Below are 18,393 nucleotides of genomic sequence, written 5' to 3' on the forward strand. Positions count from 1 at the left end.
GAGTGAGTTCCCCTTCTGCCTGCCATTTGGGGCCTCCTGAGAGGGGAAAGCCAGGAGTCAGAATGACAGGGGATATGAGGAAGAACTGAGGGATACGAGATTAGGGTTACTAAGTGTGGGAGTACTCATTAGTATATCTGACATACATACTTAAAAACTGGCAATCTCATTGACTTCAACAGGGCCTCCAGTGCAGAATATAACTTAGAAACTGACAGTGCCAGGCATATGCAAGTAACTAGGTATGGTGGCCACAACTATCCTCTTGGTCTCAACTTTCAACACTTGAGTAATGAGGAGGTTGAGGAATGGTACAGACTGAGGGGTTACCTTAAGTAATTTTCAGCTGTAAAATTCAACAGAAGTTCTTCCCTTGTCAAAACATGTATTTTGATACTTTTCCCCTCTCATTTCTCTTCTCCCCACTCTCCCCTCAACAAACACTAGGAACCAAAATGGAAGTAAAGCTGACTCATCAGCCTGTTCTTCATTATCAGGTGGCCTAGGGCTCCTCTAATGTGTACTATAAACATTAGGTTTGTTTGCTTCTAAAACTCTATAGAAAAGGGGATTTCACCACCTTCCTCAGAAATACATTCTGTTTTCCACAGGTGATCACTTGGGGAAGTAGTATGAACAACAGTCAGAATCAAGAAATCTGGGTTTTTGCCCTAGATTTCTACTTCTTATTTCTGTGTCCTTGGGGAAGGCTATACTACTCTAAGACTCAAGTTTCTCATCTATAAAATAGGGATAATGATAGCAGCTCTGAACCTACCTCAGAGGGACACTGAGAGGATGAAATGAAGTTATGTGGCTATAAAAACACTTTGTAAATGGTAAAGGACTAGAGAGATGTAAGGAACCAATTAAATTATGTCTAATAAACACAAACCTCCATTTAAAAAGAAAACAAACAGAAACTCCAACTCGTTCATCCATTCACTTTGTGTTAAGCTCTATTCTAGGCTCAGGAGCTATACTGAAGAACAAAATAGATAAAAGTCCCTGTCCTGAGTAGCAGGGGCGAGGGTCTGGGGACCATGGTTTCAGGGGACATCTAAGTCAATTGGCATAACAAAGTTTATTGATAAAATATTCTGCATCTCACTTTAATGAGTGATGGCTGGGGTCTTAAATGCTAACAAGCAGCCATCTAAGATGCATCGATTGGGTCTCAACCCACCTGATGCAAAGGATAATGAAGAACACCAAAGACACAAGGAAAATATGAGCCCAAGAGACAGAAAAGGCCACATAAACCATAGACTTCATCAGCCTGAGATGGGAAGAACTTCATGGTGCCCAGCTACCACCAATGATAGCCCTGACAGGAAACACAACAGAGAGTCTCTGATGGAGCAGGAGAAAACTGGGGTGCAGAACTCAAATTTTAGTAAAAAGACCAGACTTAAAAGTCTAACTGAGACTGGAGGGATGCCAGAAGACATGGCCCCCGGACTCCCTTAGCCCAAAACTAAAGTCATTCTTGAAGCCAACTCTTCAGACAAAGATTAGACTGGACTATAAGACATAAGATGATACTGGTGAGGAGTGTGCTTCTTAGCTCAAGTAGACATATGAAACTAAGTGGGCAGCTCCTGTCTGGAGGTGAGATGAGAAGGCAGAGGTGACCGGGAGCTGGTTGAATGGACACGGGAAATACAGGGTGGAGAGGATGAGTGTGCTGTCATATCATAGAGAGAGCAACTAGGGTCACATAATAATGTGTGTATGTTTTTGTATGAGGAACTGACTTGAATTATAAACTTTCATTTAAACCACAGTTAAAAAAAGAAATAAAAGCTTACCCCCGCCCCCCAAAAAAGTTCCTGTCCTATGGCATATATTATCGAAGAGGATCAACAAAAAAAAAAATCCTTTTTAATTGTCAAGGTGTCAGGTAGTAATAAGACAAACATACAGAAGTACAGGTAGAGTAGTCATGGGAAAGTCTCTCCAATAAGACAACATGTAAACAACAACTTTAGTGAATGGCTATCTGGGAAAAGAATATTCCTGGCAGATGGAGGCAATACAAAGGCCCTGAGATAAGTACATGTCTAGTGTGTTCCAGCAACCTCAAGAACGCTTGGGTGAATGTAACAAAGTGAGCAAGGGGAAGTGGGATAAGAAAGAAGGTCAGAAAATTAGCCAGAAGCCAGATTATATAAGGCCAGGGAGGCCATAGAAAAACTTTGGAGTTTATACCTAAAATGAGAAGTCACTGGAGGGCTGTGAGCACAAGAGTGATGTGATCTGTATTTTTTTTTTTTCTTTTTAAAGTACTTTATTATGATGTTTCTTACAAATTAGAGAAAAGATTCTTTATCGTAACCAATAAAACAAAAGTTCCTATTTTATAACAATATAGTGAAAAGCACCAAAGGAAATTTAGACCCATAATTCTGATGAGCTCAAGAGTTCCTGGTTTTCAGTTCTTTTAAAGTACAGTCTGATGGAGAACTTAAAGCTTTCAGAAAGGGTACCAAATTTATTTACTGACTCTTAAAATGTTGCATAAACAGCACTTTTTATTCCTCCTATGTTCACATATATAGACTAATATATTGTTTGCCTTGCCTTAAATACAAAAATATTCATCACATGCAAGTTTTCTACTGCAAATAGACAAAGACTATTAAATGCTACCATCTACTTTTTGGAAAATAAGATATTACAAAGCAGAGTAGAACATAAATGTTACTAATTAAAGAACCTATATCCTTCTTTACTTTAGATGGCTTCAACTGTTCAACAATATTTTAAGACTTTTCCATATAAGTGCATTCACAAGTATGGATTTTCTTTGTTAAAGAGATGTATGTCTGAAGAGAGAGTACCCCTGGTTAGACCCTTGCAAACAGGGCAGTTGCTTAAAGAAAAGGCATATTCTTGGCATACTACCAGGTGACCACAAGGAATAAATACAATGGAAACTTCTTTGTCCATTCAACTTTTATAAATTCTTTTCTTCTTGCAACTTCCTCAATTGTTCTTCCAGTGACAGACCTCAAACATCTTCTGACAGAATATACTTCATGTATTTTTCCACTAATGTCATTTCTCAGCTTGTCTTTCCTTCTTTTTTCTTTATCATCTTCATTAGAAGTGTTGACAAAATAACTGCCTGACTATTCTCTCCAGTTCCTAAGATTTTATTTTCAACTATCTTTTTTTCCCAGGTAAACCCACTGCCATAGAGTCAATTCCAACTCCTAGTGACCCTGTAGGACAGAGTAGAAATGCCCCATAGGGTTTTCAAGGAGCGTCTGGTGGATTCGAACTGCCGACCTTCGGTTAGCAGCCAAACGCTTAACCACTGTGCCACCAGGGCTCCTTTTTCCAAGGTAGTATATAGAATAATGGTTAAAAGCTGATATTCTGGAATCAACCAGCTTGGGTCCAAACCCTGGCTCTACCACTTACAAATTATGAGTTTTGTGTAGGATAATAAACTCACTGTCTTAGGTTCCTCAATTGTAAAGAGGAGCTCGTTATAGTACTTGCTTCAGTGTTAGTATGTGGTTAGAAGCGATAATCCACGTAAAATACATGAAAAAAAGATTCAAATATGGGCTACGATAACGTCATTGGCTACTCAGAAGGTGCTCAATACAAGACTGCTGAATGAATGAGTGTACCTTATCCAATAGCAGCATAAGCTGGAATGAAATATCTAAACAGCAGAATACTGAACAATTGAGGGGGTGGATATAATGGGAACAGGACTGTAGAGGAGGGGACTAAAATGGCTACGGATTGAACTATTAGCTGACTTAAACCATTCCTATATTCTACAATAGAAATAAGTAGTTCTGATGGCTTTACACTCTGTAAAGCTTTGTTTACTTTATTACATCTTCAACATGGTCTAAACCAGCTGTCATAGATGGGGCTGTTAAAAGGCTTAGCAAAAATGGTCAAGGACTAGTCTATACAGTCAATCATTTTTCGGTGGCTGCTGCCTGATCAACTAATAGTTTCCAGATCAAGAAAGAGAGTAAAGAGGAAAATGACCAGGCAGCAGAACTGTGATTCAAGCCTCTGGGCAGTTAGGAAGGATGCGATGCAAACACACTGAAAAGGGCCACTGAAACTTGACAACCTATCCCAGAGAGAAGGTGGTAGCCAGTGTGTGCTCCCTAAGTATTGTGTCCCAGGAGTAAGATTGTACCCACCCTGGAACAAGTAAAATCTGATATTTTTCCTTGGGATAAGAACACCAAGCAGGATACCAGACTGAATGAAAAATCCTTTCCCATTCTATGAGAAACAGTGTGGTAAAGTGGAAAAAACAAACAAACAAAAAATCAGATCACAATTCAAAAAGCTCTCTTCATTCTATCTTCTCTTCTCTAGCCCCACTGTCACTGCCCTCAGCATAGGCCTCTTGATCTGTCACTCCTACCAGTCCTTTACAAGTCTCCCTCACTGCTCTCTGGCCTTCAGTTTTGCCCTCTCCAACGCATCTTTTACAACAGTCCCAGAGTAATATGTCTTTCATCTTTTTGTTTTTATGGTTTAAAAATATTGTATGTAGAATTCCAGGTATGGCAGAAAGAGGTGACTGGAAAATTCTCTTCAAAAAGCAACCATAAACTGGACAATTTTGTCAAAAACAACTGTTTCAGCACTCTGGAAATCCACCAAAGTCATACTAAATTCTGTGACGCTCTTATAATTGGAAAAACCACTGAACTTCAAATAAGATTAACGGAAATCTCTTACACCCTGGCCTGGGGCTGCTCCCATCCACCCGACCCAGAGCTCCATCAGAGTAGAGGTTTGGGCAGAGCAGAGCAGGCCATGGGCAGTCATGGCTCAAGAGGGCTCACTTTGACAACGGACAGGCCCAGCGGCAGTGTCAGTGGAAGTGTCTTCGCAGAGGTGATAGCAGGTGAGGGCCAACTCGGCTTTACAAGACTGAGGTTGCAGTACTGGATAAGGCAAACAAACTTCTAGCTGAGGCTGCTCACAGCCACGGAGAAGGCTGGAGAGGCCCCAAGGTAGTCACACACGCCTAGCTTACCCTAAAGCTGTGTCATGTGCATGAAACTAAAAGCTGAGACAGACCTGAAAAAGATCTGATCACTGAATGTACTCCCCAGCCAATATAAAGATTAATCAGCAGAAGAAAAAAGTCTCACTGACTCGAGGTCTTTGTGCAAAACCTCTGTCCAATCATTGGCTGACCATTAAGCTTAAAAAAACACAGGGACAACCCCTAGAAAGCCAGGCTAAAACAAATATAACAAGAATATTAAAAAAGCAATAACGAAAACTGAGCAGAGACAAAGAGCTACCTTTTTTCCCTTTCTTTATGTCCGCTGTAGAAATCTGCAGTTAACTTAGGCTCTGCACTGCTTCTCTCTCAGGTTCCCATGCCCGCTAGAGCTCTCCTCAAGTAGGCAGTTTATTTTCTTTAGAAAATCATCTGGCTTTAGCCTAGAATCAAATGCACCTGATGTCTTTTGCTCACTCTAAGGAGGAGCCTACGCTGCTGTCTCAAACATGGAATTTTAATTAATTTACCATCGACTCGACAGCACTGGGTTTGGTTTTATTTATTTATTTATTTTTACCCTTGGAAGTGGCCCAGGATTCCCTCCCGATTCTTGCATATATTCTCTCGTTGTTGTTAGGTACCATCAAGTCAATTCCAGCTCATGATGAACCCATGTGACAGAGTAAACTGCTCCATAGGGTTTTCTAGGCTGTAATTTTTCCAGGAGCAGATCACCAGGTCTTTCCCCAGTGGGACCTCTGGTAGGTTCAAACCACCAACTCTTCAGTTAGCAGCCAAGTACTTAAACTTTTGCATCTCTAGGGCTCCTTATGTATTCTCTCAGCTAGGCTTTTCTCTGGAATTACTCTTATTTTCCCAAGAGTTTTGTTTTGTACCTCCATTAGACTGTGGTTTCTTCTGCTCTGATCAGTCTCATCTTATCTACTTTCTATCTTCCATGCATTCCTCACATTGGTCCATTTATGTCGTATGTCAAGTACTGTCTTGAATTTATTTTTTATTACTTCTTTTATGAAATTAATCAATTAGGAATGTATAGCATGGTGTATGCAAATTTTTGTATGAGATTGACCTGATTTGTGAACTTTCACTTAAAGCACAATTTAAAAAAAAAGAAATCTGGGATAGCAAGAGAGATAGACGGACATATGAATTCAGTTTACTATCCTGATCCAATTTCTAGAGGAATATTGCTAAGATGCGAATGTAGGCTGAAACGCACACACATCCTTAACTCCAGCATAAGGCCCAACACCTTTGGTCTGATATGCTGGATCCTTAAAACCTGGCTTTTGTTCATACTGTCCCTCAGGCAGGAAAGCAGTGGCCTCTTCTGTGCCTAGTATCATCCTGTGTTTACTGGACACTGTATTATAAATCTCTATTTACATGCCTTGTTCCTCACTAAGTTGTGAGATCAAGAGCAAAGACCTTACCAGTCCTTGACTCCTAAGACCCAAAGAGCCTATCACAGAGCCGGTGTTCATTTTATAATGAGAATTTGGGCGCAAAAATGTCATGGAATCTTAGAGCCAGATCTCAGATCAATCCACCATAAATAACAGAATTTTAGGTCTGGAAGGAACCTTAAAGATCATCTTTGTTAAATGAACGAATCTTTAAGGTCTAGCAACTCTGTGCAAATTCCCTGTACTAAAGGCAGAAGAAAATCACTCCATCAAATGTGGTCCGTTGTACATTATTTATACCTCTTTTGCAGCCCTTATCTCCCTAGTTTGTGATTAATTTTTTACTTAAGGGCTAATATAGTACATATTCATTTTTGTGCTACTAACACCTTTGCACAAAGAAGGTCCTAAGTAAATATTTATGCTATGAATGAATAAATGAATGCTCAGGAGAACTGAATTTTGTACTGGTTTCTACTACTGAATCACTCAAGTATGGAAGAAGTCACTTTACCTCTGAGTCACAATTTCTTCATTTGTATTATGGGGATAATAATCCTGTCTAATGTATTTCACAAATCGTGTGGAATGATCTGTGTGAAACCATTACAGAAAACAATGCCATGATACCACAATAGAAGCCATACGCCCCATGTAAAACCAGTACAAAAATATATAGCAATGAGCCACAGAGACAAATGTTCTGAATTGTGGGGGAGAAATGCCCTTCACAGCTTGAATGGTTTTAATTGTAGATACTAAACCTGTACAGGTTTTTACTAAGCAGGTGTTATCCTCTCTGCCATATGGACTGAGCCCCAGGGCTCCTTCTCCTCACTAACAAACAACATAGTGTGGCTCTACTGCAGTCTCCTTTGTAAGACCTCTTTGACATCTTTCTCTGTTCCCTGCCACAGTGAAGATAACTCTGGACTGAGACTCAGAAGACCTCGGTTCTTATTCAGTTCTTCCATAATAGCTAGCTATGAGTCTTCAGGAAAGCCTGCTTTTCAACCTGTGAAATGGGGATGATGATACTTCCTCACAAGGTAATTTGTGAGGACTAACTAATTATGCTATAAAGTTCTTAGCACAGTGCCTGGCCCATATCAGGTACTCAATAAATGATAGCTGCCAAAAGCTTATAGATATTTGAACCCCAAAGTACAGCTCAGCTTTGTTCAGGCCACTTCTTCAATAGTTTCTTACTGCTCAGTAATGGGGAAACACTCAAAGATTTCATGTTCACGAATATTTCCAAGTCTCTTAATCACATCTCTGCCATTTGATGAAGGGTAGCATGAATCAGGAAGTGCTCTGGTGATGTAGTGGTTAAGCAGCCGGCTGTTAACGGAAAGGTCAGTGGTTTGAACCCACCAGCCACTCCATGGGAAAAAGATGTGGCGTAAAGATTACAGCCTTGGAAACCCTACGGGGCAGTTCTACTCTGTCCCACAGGGTTACTATGAGTCAGAATTGACTCAACGGCAACGGGTTTGGGTTTGTTTGGTTAGCATGAATCAGGGCAAAACAGTGCAGACCGGGGATCAGAGGCCTCTTGTTGTTAACCCTTCTTTATTTCAGTTTTATTATCTATAAAATCAGGATAATAGCCCACCCAATTGAGTTCCTGTGAGGATTACAGTGAATAAGAAAGGACTCGGCATGCTGCAAGGCACTGGACATGTGAACATTTTTTATAATCAATAAGAGTATTAACAACTCAGAGTAAACTAGTCCCCAATGCTGGAAACATGGCTCAAAGTATTTTGATGGTAACTCAGTATTGTGTTAGAATTTACTACCCCCCTGATTAAAATTCTTCAATAGCTTCCCATTACATTTAACATAAAGTTAAAACTCCTACATTATCTGGCCTGCTTACTATTCCTTCTCATCCTCTATTCCCATCACATTTCACATTCCAGGCATATCTAACTACTTGCAGTTCCCTTCCAAGCATACCTTGCATACCTCCTTGCCTTTGCACATGCTCTTCTTTCTGTCTGGAGCACCTTCTGTTTTTTAATTCTTACCCTAGATAACTAACTCATTCATCTCAGACTTTAACATCAGGAAGCTTGCTCTGATACGTCCAACCTTTCATTCAGCAAATGTCTACTGAATGCCAGAAGCCAAGAATACAGCATTAACAAGTCAAACATAGTTCTTGGCCTCATGAAGTTTCCTATGCAGCACTGATAATGGTCTGTGCCTTCATATCCCCCACAAGACTGGGAAGTTCTTAGGAACTGGGACAATGTCTGAATCATTTCTTCATCACCACTACTCCATACAGGACCTGGCAGAAAGTAGGGGCTTTGCAAACGTTTACTAAGAAAATTTATATGGCATAAACCAGCTTTGTACAAGAGACAACATCAGATGTAAAAACTAGTGGTATTCTCTTTTTATGCATTACAGTTTACTATTTATAAGACCTTTCAAACACACCAACATCTCATTTTGTCCTTACATCTGTCCTGGAAAATAGGATTTGTAAATTGAGAGAGACAAGAGGACTGTTTAAGTCAACTAGTTTTACTTCCTAGCCAATTCTTAAATGATATCTGTAACATCCCTTCAAATGACAGGGCATGCACTACAGTTTCATAGTGAATGATCTTAGATAAACATAATCTGCTCCCTTCAACAATTAGTCCTAATCCTGGCTTTATAGGCCCTACTGACCAAAAGGGCCCCCTGGTGGTGCAGTGGTTAAGAGCTTGGCTGCTAACCAAAAGGTCAGCAGTTCAAACCCACCAGCCGCTCCTTGGAAACCCTATGGGGCAGCTCTACTCTGCCTTATAGGGTCACTATAATGTGGAATCGACTCTACGGCAACAGGTTTGGTTTTTCTGTATACTGACCAAAGGGAAGACATTCTCTTCTAAATTCAGGTAAAGACACGGCCAGGTAAGGCAGAGTGTATCATCCTCATTTTATTGATAAAGAAACTAAAGTTCAGAAAAACAAAATGACTTTCCCAAGTTCAAAGCTAAAAAAGAAAAAATTGAGTCCAGAAGCCAGGTCTTCTGTTTTCAAGGTTAAGATTTCTAGAACATTAAAGCTGGAAGGGATCCCCACTATTTATTAAGTTCAATTCCTTTACTGTACAGATAGGAGCTCTGAGGCCTACTGTGGGGAAGTGACCAAGTTGAAAGCCTCCTAGCCCAGGCTCTGCCTCTACCATACTGTCTTGATCATTAACCACCATACCTGCCCATATCAGAATAGAGGAAATAAAGACTTACCACCAAAGTATTTGAAGAATTATAATCCTCAGCTAATTTATCTGCAAAGAAAGACAGACGAGGAACTCAGTCAGTAAACAATCAGAGTTAATCTCTTCTTGACAGCTATTCAGTTAAGCACTTGCCAGGCTCAGAGAATAATAATAGCTATTTCAGCCAGATACTGTGTTAAGCACACTATACGCCTTAGTTCATTTAATCTTCACTATGGATCTGAGTAGAAACCCTGGCTGCTAACCAAAATGTTGGTGGTTCGAACCCACCAGGCGCTCCTTGAAAACTCTATGGGGCAGTTCTACTCTGTCCTATACATAGGGTCGCTTGAGTCAGAACTGACTCGATGGCAACAGGTTATGGCTCTGAGTACTATTATTATACCCTTTTTTACTGATTTGGAAACTGAGGTTTAGAGAAGTTAAGTGATTTGCCAATGGTACACACAGGTTAAAATAGTAGAGTTAAGATTTGAATCCTGGTCTGCCTCAAAATACTGTGTTAGAACTAAATCCACATCATCAGCTGTATCATCAACAGGCCTCAGTGTCCAAGGAAATTTCCTGCATTCTAAGAGAAAGAAAAGAATTCATGGCTGGCACCCTCCTGAGCTACCCATGCCAAACCATGACCAGCCTGCAACTGCAGTTTTCAGAAATGAATCTTCTAGATCCATGCCTATTCCCTGCAGGGAGAAAAGGACTAAGGGTTAGAAAAACAGAGGCATTAATAACGTCAAGTCTAATTAAAGGCAGGGTCTTGTTTTCTAAGAATAGATTCAAGCTTCCTCAATGAGGCAATCAGCCTATTTTGTTAATTCTATGATGTACATTTTTTCACATTAACATCTCTGAAATAGAGATATGTCTACAATCAAAGGCATTTTTCACAATTTAATCAGCAGCTTTTTTCCCCTTAGTGGTACGTAAAATAATGGTGGATCTTACAGTCAATATCTCAGACTTGATGAAATATGAAATGTAGACCCAACGGAGAACTTAGTAAGAAAAGAAGTTAAAAGACCAGGTTTCGTGTTTGGCTTTGTTCTCCAAGAACAAACTGGCTTCCCCAGTTCACCACCAATAGAATTAAGGAGGAGAAATACCCAACATATTTCTCACCAAGAGCCAAACCTAGAAAATGTCCAAGCTCCCAATTCTATCATATAAGAAAGTACTAGGTACAGCTTCTTGGTTCAAAGGCAAGTCATGAACCCACAGAGCAAAAACAAAGCAGTCTGGAACGTTACATTCTTAAAACAAATCCTGAATTGCCAGCTCTACACTGGAGAAACCAATTCAGGATGTATTTTAAACATAATTCCTTTGTTTTTCTTTTATAATAGAACACTGGCTTAGGCAGAGCAAAGCGCGATGCTGTGTCTTCACTGTACCAACACCTAACCTTATCCACTGCTAGTATTTTTGAAGACTAGGTATTCTAGTAATAAACATACCTACTTCTTATGTCATATAAAATAAAAAACAAGTAAACACTGCACCTTTTAAAGGTTATGTACAATTTTTATATATCAAAATCAAATTCCAAAGCACTGAATGACAGATCAGAAAGTACTCGTATAATTATAAATTCTTCAATTATACAAATGAGGAAAAGAGACTTGTTCAAAATGACATAAATCAGTGGCAAAGTAGGGCTAAAGCGCTGAACTCTGAGTTGTCAATCCAGTCTACTTTTTCCTACCACATTAGCTACTAGCTGGTACAGGGAAAAAAAAAAAAAAAAAAGTGCTAAAAACAGAGACTTGACAAAAAATTCGCATGGAGTGTTGCACTTGGGTTATAAGCAAAGGGTTTAAAGGCCTGGTTTAAAACACATTTCTACCATGTATCACCCAGGTCACTCTGGGTAAGTCACTTAATTTCTCTGAGCCTAGTTAATTTCTCTGGGTCTATAAAATGGGGACAATATCCTTGCCTTGCCACTCTCCCAAGGCCTTCATGAGAATCAAATGACAAAACTGACATGCAAGCATATACAAATAGAGGTAGTATTATCATACTTGATAGTATGAGAGGAGGAAAACAGGGAAAAGAGAGATGGGACATTAAAAATAAACTGTGCCAAATATAAAATTTTGCCAAGAGTTGGCCCTGGTTTCAAGTTCTACAAAATTTTAAAGCTTGTACATACATATATTACTCATGTGCGAAAATTTATAGACACAAAAGTAGACATATGCACATGTATCTATAAACTCAATACTATACACGTATGCATGCACAGATGAGTATATACACAATTACTTATGTATATTATACACATATTCTTTCATAAATACTTACGTGGGCTTAAATTCCAGACATAAGTAAACCTACGAGCTATGCCTCCATATACATACATGGCCCTTGCACACATCTACATACATGCAAACATAAAAAGAGACTCTTTCAAAGACTTTGCTGCTGAAGCTTTCAAAGCCAGCTTCTAATCTGATGTCTCCATGACAAACTCCTTAAAACACAAACTCTAATTTCATGACTGGAAAACTTCCCCACCTAGCACCCTCTACTCCAATTCTTCCTTGGGAATGACTGAGTCCCTCAATGGGAGAAGTGGGATAGAGCCAGCGGGGCCAGAAGTGAGGAAGGAAATACTGCTGGGAACATGCATGGCCCTCTCCTGGGTACTACTATGGCAGCATGAGCAAAGCTGTAGCCTGCCATCACCACCATCTGTGTCCTTTGATACAAGCCAGATACTGGCTGGAGAAAGCATCCTTCTAAATTAGCTAGTTCCTCCTGATTCTCATCTTCCCCAGCAATGCTGCCCTTTGAAGAAAACAGCATGAGAACCGGAAAGAACACCAGACTGGGAGTTAAAAGACCAGCCCTACCACTAATTTAGCCACATTAGAAAGGCTTTTCTTGGCTTTAATGTCTGCAAATCAAGGGGGGAGCTGGAAGTGCTATATGCTAAGGATATTTCTTGCTCTAAAACATTCTAAGATGCTATATATAAGGCGAGTTTCCAGAAATGTAGGGCTTCTCATAAATCATCCTAGGAAAAGAAAAATCTTTCTGTTAAGTAAGGAGGTACTCCAAATAGAGTTACTACAGTCAAGTAATAAATTCAAAAGGTGCTAAGAATTAGAAGACCTGGATTATAATCCCAATTCTGCTCTTAAAAATACTCTGAAAAACACAGTCCCTTATATATAGAGTACATCTGAAGAACATTTATTATTACTGGCCTGTTTTTCATTTTCACAAAAATTAGTCCCCTGAAGAAGAAATCTGGCTTGCTTACTTAAAAGATACACAGTGGTGTTATTAAATAACTAATGATATTAACAAAATGATAGCCTACATTTCCATGGTGCTGTTTTATAACCTATAAAGAACTTTATTACCAATTAGCTCCTTTATTCCTTACCACAACCTCTTGAGATAAGAATTACTATTTCCCTTTTGCGGCTCAAAGAAATGAAGTTACTGTTAGAAACTAGTGAATGTCAGAACCTAGATCTTCTAACACAAAGCCTGGATTCTTTATACAAAGTACCATGCTATTTTTTAAAATCATGTATAGCTTCAGAATACTCAAGTCTGATGCAAAAACCCATTGTCTTGGCTCTCAAATTACAAATTTCTATTTTAGTGAAAGTGTCACCTGCACTCCTTCCAGTAATTTCTTCTCTCATCCCAGGCCAATAGGCATGTGGGGTTTTTCTACCCAGGTCTAAAACCTTCCTTTCCCTAGACAGCCCCGGACACAATCTCCATACCTGTAAAACTCATGTACTTCTGGCTATTGGAAGTCTTCTTTGAGTTGTAAAATTCCAACACATCTAGAACAGCCTGCGGGTTTTTCTTCTGCTCCGACTTAGTGATATTTGACGTCTGAAGCAAGCGGGCCCACTGCTCCGGCATCCCCTACAAGAGACATGCAAGGCTGTCAAGAAGGAACAGACACAGGAGAGCTTGAAGGAAAATCAGAGCTAACTTTGATACCTGCTGATAGCTAAAGATGGGTTTGTTAGTCACTCCCTTCTCTCTATGCCCTCAGGGCTTTACACAGCCTCTTTTATAATACTTATCGCATCATATTAGGCATTTCTTGAGATGTTTGCTCCCTCATCAGGCTATAAATTCTTTAGAGCTTTGTTTCTGTATCATCAGTGCCCAGCACAGACCCTGCTAACACGGCTCCACCTAACAGGTACATTTAAGGAATGGAGATTCAATGGCTACTCCGGGCACAATTTTGGAAATGAGGAAAGGGTCCCTCTTACAAATATAAGTAGCTAAGTAATGAGGATCTTAGGCACAGACAGAGACGTTAGAAAAACTAAAAAAGATTGGATCCAACAGTGCATAACCAAAATGCTAAAAGACCAAAGAACTTTCTGTGACCCAGGACTCACCGTGAACTCCCCTGTGACGGCATCAAAACCAACATGAATTGTGTGCTCAAAATCTGAAGGAAGAGAAATCTCTGGCCGTTCCTTCTCCTTCTTTTTATTTGCTGCAAGAGAAACAAGGCAAAGGAGATTTTTTAAAAAGGGATGTTACCTAAGTTTTTATGCTTATTCTAGCTCTTTATGAGCTATGGGCTCCCTTAGAGTGCAAGAACTGTCTACTTCACATGTGTATTTACAGAGTCCAACACTGGACCTGGATTGGATGTTCAAAGCATATTTAAAGACTTAATTTTTTGTTGAACTAAAGTAAGAGAAGAACAGAAACAACATTCGTCAGAGTTAATAATCCTGGTTCTACCACTAATGAGCCTGTTGTTCCAGGGCAAGTCACTGCTTTTTCTGAACCCTGGTTTACCCATCTCTAAAATGAGAAGGCTAGAGTAGATGGTCTCTAAAGACCCTTCCAGTCCTGGCATCCTATTGTCTAGGAGCTTCTGTAGGCTGAATCACACTCACTGGATCTTGATCATAGACTGCTCTAGGGCTCTCTAAATATTAAAATTTTAGATTTGGAAGTTGCTTTAATAATATGAGTCACTAATATTTATCATGTATTTACCATGTACCAATTTCTGGTTCATGTTTTTTAACCTGGATTAATTCACTTAAAACTCAGTAACCCTATCAGTGAGACACTATCATTCTTATTTTGAAGATGAAGAAGCTGAAGCATAGAGATGAAGTTACTTGCACAAGATCATATGGCTAGTAAGTGGCAGGACCCAAATCTAAATCCAGGGAGTCTAGCCCAGAGACTGAGCTCTTAACCACTATGCTATGCTGCCTCCCTAGGCTAGGACCTTAAAGAATCATAAAGTCTAAACACGTGAGACATTCCTCTCCCATTAAAGGTCTTGCTTAAAGTAGATGTTCACTAAGGTTCTTCTGGCCTGACAGAAAAAGCTTCCATGTTCTAACTACAAGGAGTTTCAGGATCTTGGTATTAGCTAGACCTCAGGCATCCACAGATGCAATCTGGTTGAAACGGGCTTAAATACCTTCCAAGGCTCAGCCAATCTTTCTTCCTAGATGGGAACCCACAGAGCCAAGATTTTAAACCTCTCCTACAAAAATACTCCCCATTCTCCCAGCCAAGGCTCCTCCTCCTTCAATGCCCTAGAGAGGAAGTAGAGGAGAGGGGCGTCTGGTCCAAATTCACAGGAAGATCCCTCCATATCACTTGGGGGAACTAGGTTCAGAAGCTAATTGCAAAAGCTACCATTTATTGAGCTCTTACCATGTGCCAGGCATGTGCTAAGAATTTTGAATACATCAAATACTCTTGCAACTCTACAAAACAGTTACTAATATTCCTATTTTATAGGTGAGAAAACAATTACAGTGAAACCTGTGAGAGCCGGCACTTGATGGGACTACCTTGTTTTTCTGGGTCTCTTAAGTTTCCTTCCGCCTTTGACACGGTGCCATCTTATTACTTTTCTATCACTCGTTTCAGTGGAAAATATTTAAGTTTTCCTTCTCTGACAGGTTTCTGTCTTACATAGGTTCCAGCTTTCACGGGTTTTACTGTAGTTTCTTTTAATAACGTGCTTGACCATTCCTGAGTTCCAGTGACAAGTATGCCCAAAATTATTAGGCTTTAGTCATCCAGGCAAACCAGAAATTCTTATTGGGCCTATGAGGCAAGATCAGAATATCCTCCTCTTCAATGCAAGACAGCAAGGAAAGCCCAGGGGCCCTGATTCTCTGGTCTTCTCTACTACCAGTCCTTCTAGGAACCCACCAGAATTTTCTCCTGGTAGGAGAAGTTATTCTCTTCACTGCCATAGTCAAGACACAAAATTCTGTGGCTCCAGATCAGCTGGAAGTTTCCTTCCTAGAGATGTCCAGAATCACATTCCAGCAAAGTTCAGGGTCAAAGACTAGAAGATGAGAATTCACCTTTAACAGAAATTCACTGGGCAGTGTCTGAGACCTTGGCTGGGGTCAGATAGGGACTGAATGCCAGGCTTGCCTGGACCTATCCTTGGAGTTCAGATTTAAAGTATAGGCAGAAGCCCATGGGCTAAAATAAGGTCCCAAAATCCAGAGTTAATACCCCAATGACCAGGAAGAACTGGACTGCATTTATCCCACTTGTCCTATAAGGTGATTGCCTTTCCAGGTTGACATGTCTGAGCCTCACTACCAGACTAAATATTCCTACAGGGCAGACTGTCAGTACCTATAACACTTTACAATAGATTTATACTTCATAAAAATTACAATAATCATTTTCATTTGTGTCACGCTCTAGTGTTGACAAAACACTTTCATATCAATTAACTCATTACAGTCTAGTAAGAACTGTTACAAGTAGGGCAGTGATTATGGTGCCCATTTGACAGAAGAGGAAAATGAGGTTCCAAGAAGTTGAGTGGCCTGTCCAAGGTCACACAGCAAGTTAGAAGCAGAACTGAGGTCTTCAGACTCCCAGCCCAAGGCCTTTCTATTCTATTACTCTCCCTCTTATGGACTGCTGCTGCTCATGGTTGTATTATCTCTCCTTTCTTTCCCAATGTACTCCAGTCCCCAAGTTCTTAATGATTTTATCTTCTATACATTGCTCAAATTTATCCACTCTTCTCCATCTCCACTGCCACCGCCCTATTTCAGGCATTGTTATCTACCGCCTGAGTTATCATAACCTGTCACCTACATTCTGGACCTCTTCAACACAAATAGCAGCCAGGGTGATCTACAGCCTTGTTATTCAAAGCAACACCAGTATCACTTGGGAGACTGCTGGAAATGCAGAAACTCAGGACCCAACCCTGAGAATCAGTATCTGAATTTTGATAAGATCCCAGGTGATTCACATGCATATAAAAATTTGAGAAGCTCTGCGTTACAGACTTGTTCCCCCTCCTTCATCTCCCACTACTTACGTTTCAGACACTCTGCACCAGCTACACTGAACCAGTTATGGTTCCCCAAATATAATGGGCTCTTTCACACCTCTTCACATGTTCTCAAGCTACACCCTTTGCCTATAATATTCTGTCCTTCTCTTTACCTTCCCTTCCCACCTCACCATACCCCCCTCAGCTTAAAGGTCCTCTCTTCTATGAAGTCCTCTCTGATCTCTAGGTTGGGCAGTTCTTCACCCTTTCTTCTGTTCCCACAGCACCAACATAGTAACTGCCTATTTATGTGTTTATCTTCCCTACCATACTGAGTTCCAAGTACAGAGGCCATGTCCAATTCCTCACTGATCCCCTGGCACGAGCATGTGCCTGGTACAAAATAGATGCTCAGATAGTAAGTGAATGAAGAAATAAATGACCAGACGTGGACCTCAACCAGGTAACTGAGTTTAAGGAACCTGACTAAGGCATGTAAACGCTCTCCAGGGCAGGAATAAGTGTTTCATTTCACCAGCTGTAGGCTGACTTTCACAATCCTTGTCACCTGGTCCTGGAGTCCAGGCCAGTTTTGGCTGCATCACTATATTATTACAGAACCCTGGATCTGGTCTGAACAATGGAGAGGATGGACTAAATGGTCTTAAGGACCCATCTAGTTCTTATATTCCGTGGATTTATGAAACCAGGAAAATGAGCACTCTCAAAGCTCTGTAGCTTTATTTCTTCCTGAGATGGCATCCTACAGTTCTTTAGTAGGTACTTCCTATACATTGTCTCATATAATCACCACAATCCTGAGAGGCAAGTTGTACTTTGTAGGTTAGGAAACTGAGGCACAGGCTTGCCTACAGTCAGTCAGTAATTCAAATCTCAAAAAGGTATGGCTTCAAAGCCAGGGCTGTTTACGTTGTACCACCCTACATTCCCTACAGAATTTCAAGTTGAATCAAGAAAACATTTTGGCATAAGGAGAAGAAACAGCATTAAATGAGAGTTTACCACGTTTAAGGGACCACGACATACATTATTTTCCTTCACTCTCAAAATGCTATGATATTACTGCAATTTCATAGATGAGGAAATGGAAAAACAGTTAAATAACTTTTCCAAGCTCACAGCTAATGAGAGCCAAGATTTGAACCCAGGTCTGACTCCAAATCTTCTTTACTCAGTACCTTAATGAGAACAATTTGCCTACATGCCAATGGCTAAAGTTTAAGCTATTTATGCATTTGGCAATTTCCCTTCCAGGAGCAGCTGCTTTGAGAAAGAAAGGGCTATAAAGGTAGCCATTTATGACACAAGTCCATCTATCTGTCTGGCTCATAGCTACGATACATGGGACGTGTTGCAGGGCTTTGGGACTGCTTCCCGTTCCTAAATTCTCTCTAATCAC

The 18,393-nt window shown here is 40.2% G+C and overlaps 1 protein-coding gene across 4 annotated transcripts in view; it reads right to left on the reverse strand.

The window, feature by feature from the left end:
* The window catches only part of LOC100668003 (serine/threonine-protein kinase PAK 1), a 165,665-nt gene that overhangs the window by 30,588 nt on the left and 116,684 nt on the right, over positions 1–18,393 (reverse strand). For all 4 annotated transcript variants that reach the window (XM_064288735.1, XM_064288736.1, XM_064288737.1 and 1 more), the window contains 3 exons: positions 14,074–14,174; positions 13,435–13,582; positions 9,693–9,733 (listed from right to left, as the gene is read on the reverse strand). In XM_064288735.1, coding sequence (XP_064144805.1) covers positions 9,693–9,733; positions 13,435–13,582; positions 14,074–14,174 — 290 coding nt within the window. The remainder of the gene's footprint in view (positions 1–9,692; positions 9,734–13,434; positions 13,583–14,073; positions 14,175–18,393) is intronic.

This window comes from Loxodonta africana, chromosome 7 (assembly GCF_030014295.1).
Source record: "Loxodonta africana isolate mLoxAfr1 chromosome 7, mLoxAfr1.hap2, whole genome shotgun sequence".
Lineage (NCBI taxonomy): Eukaryota > Metazoa > Chordata > Mammalia > Proboscidea > Elephantidae > Loxodonta > Loxodonta africana.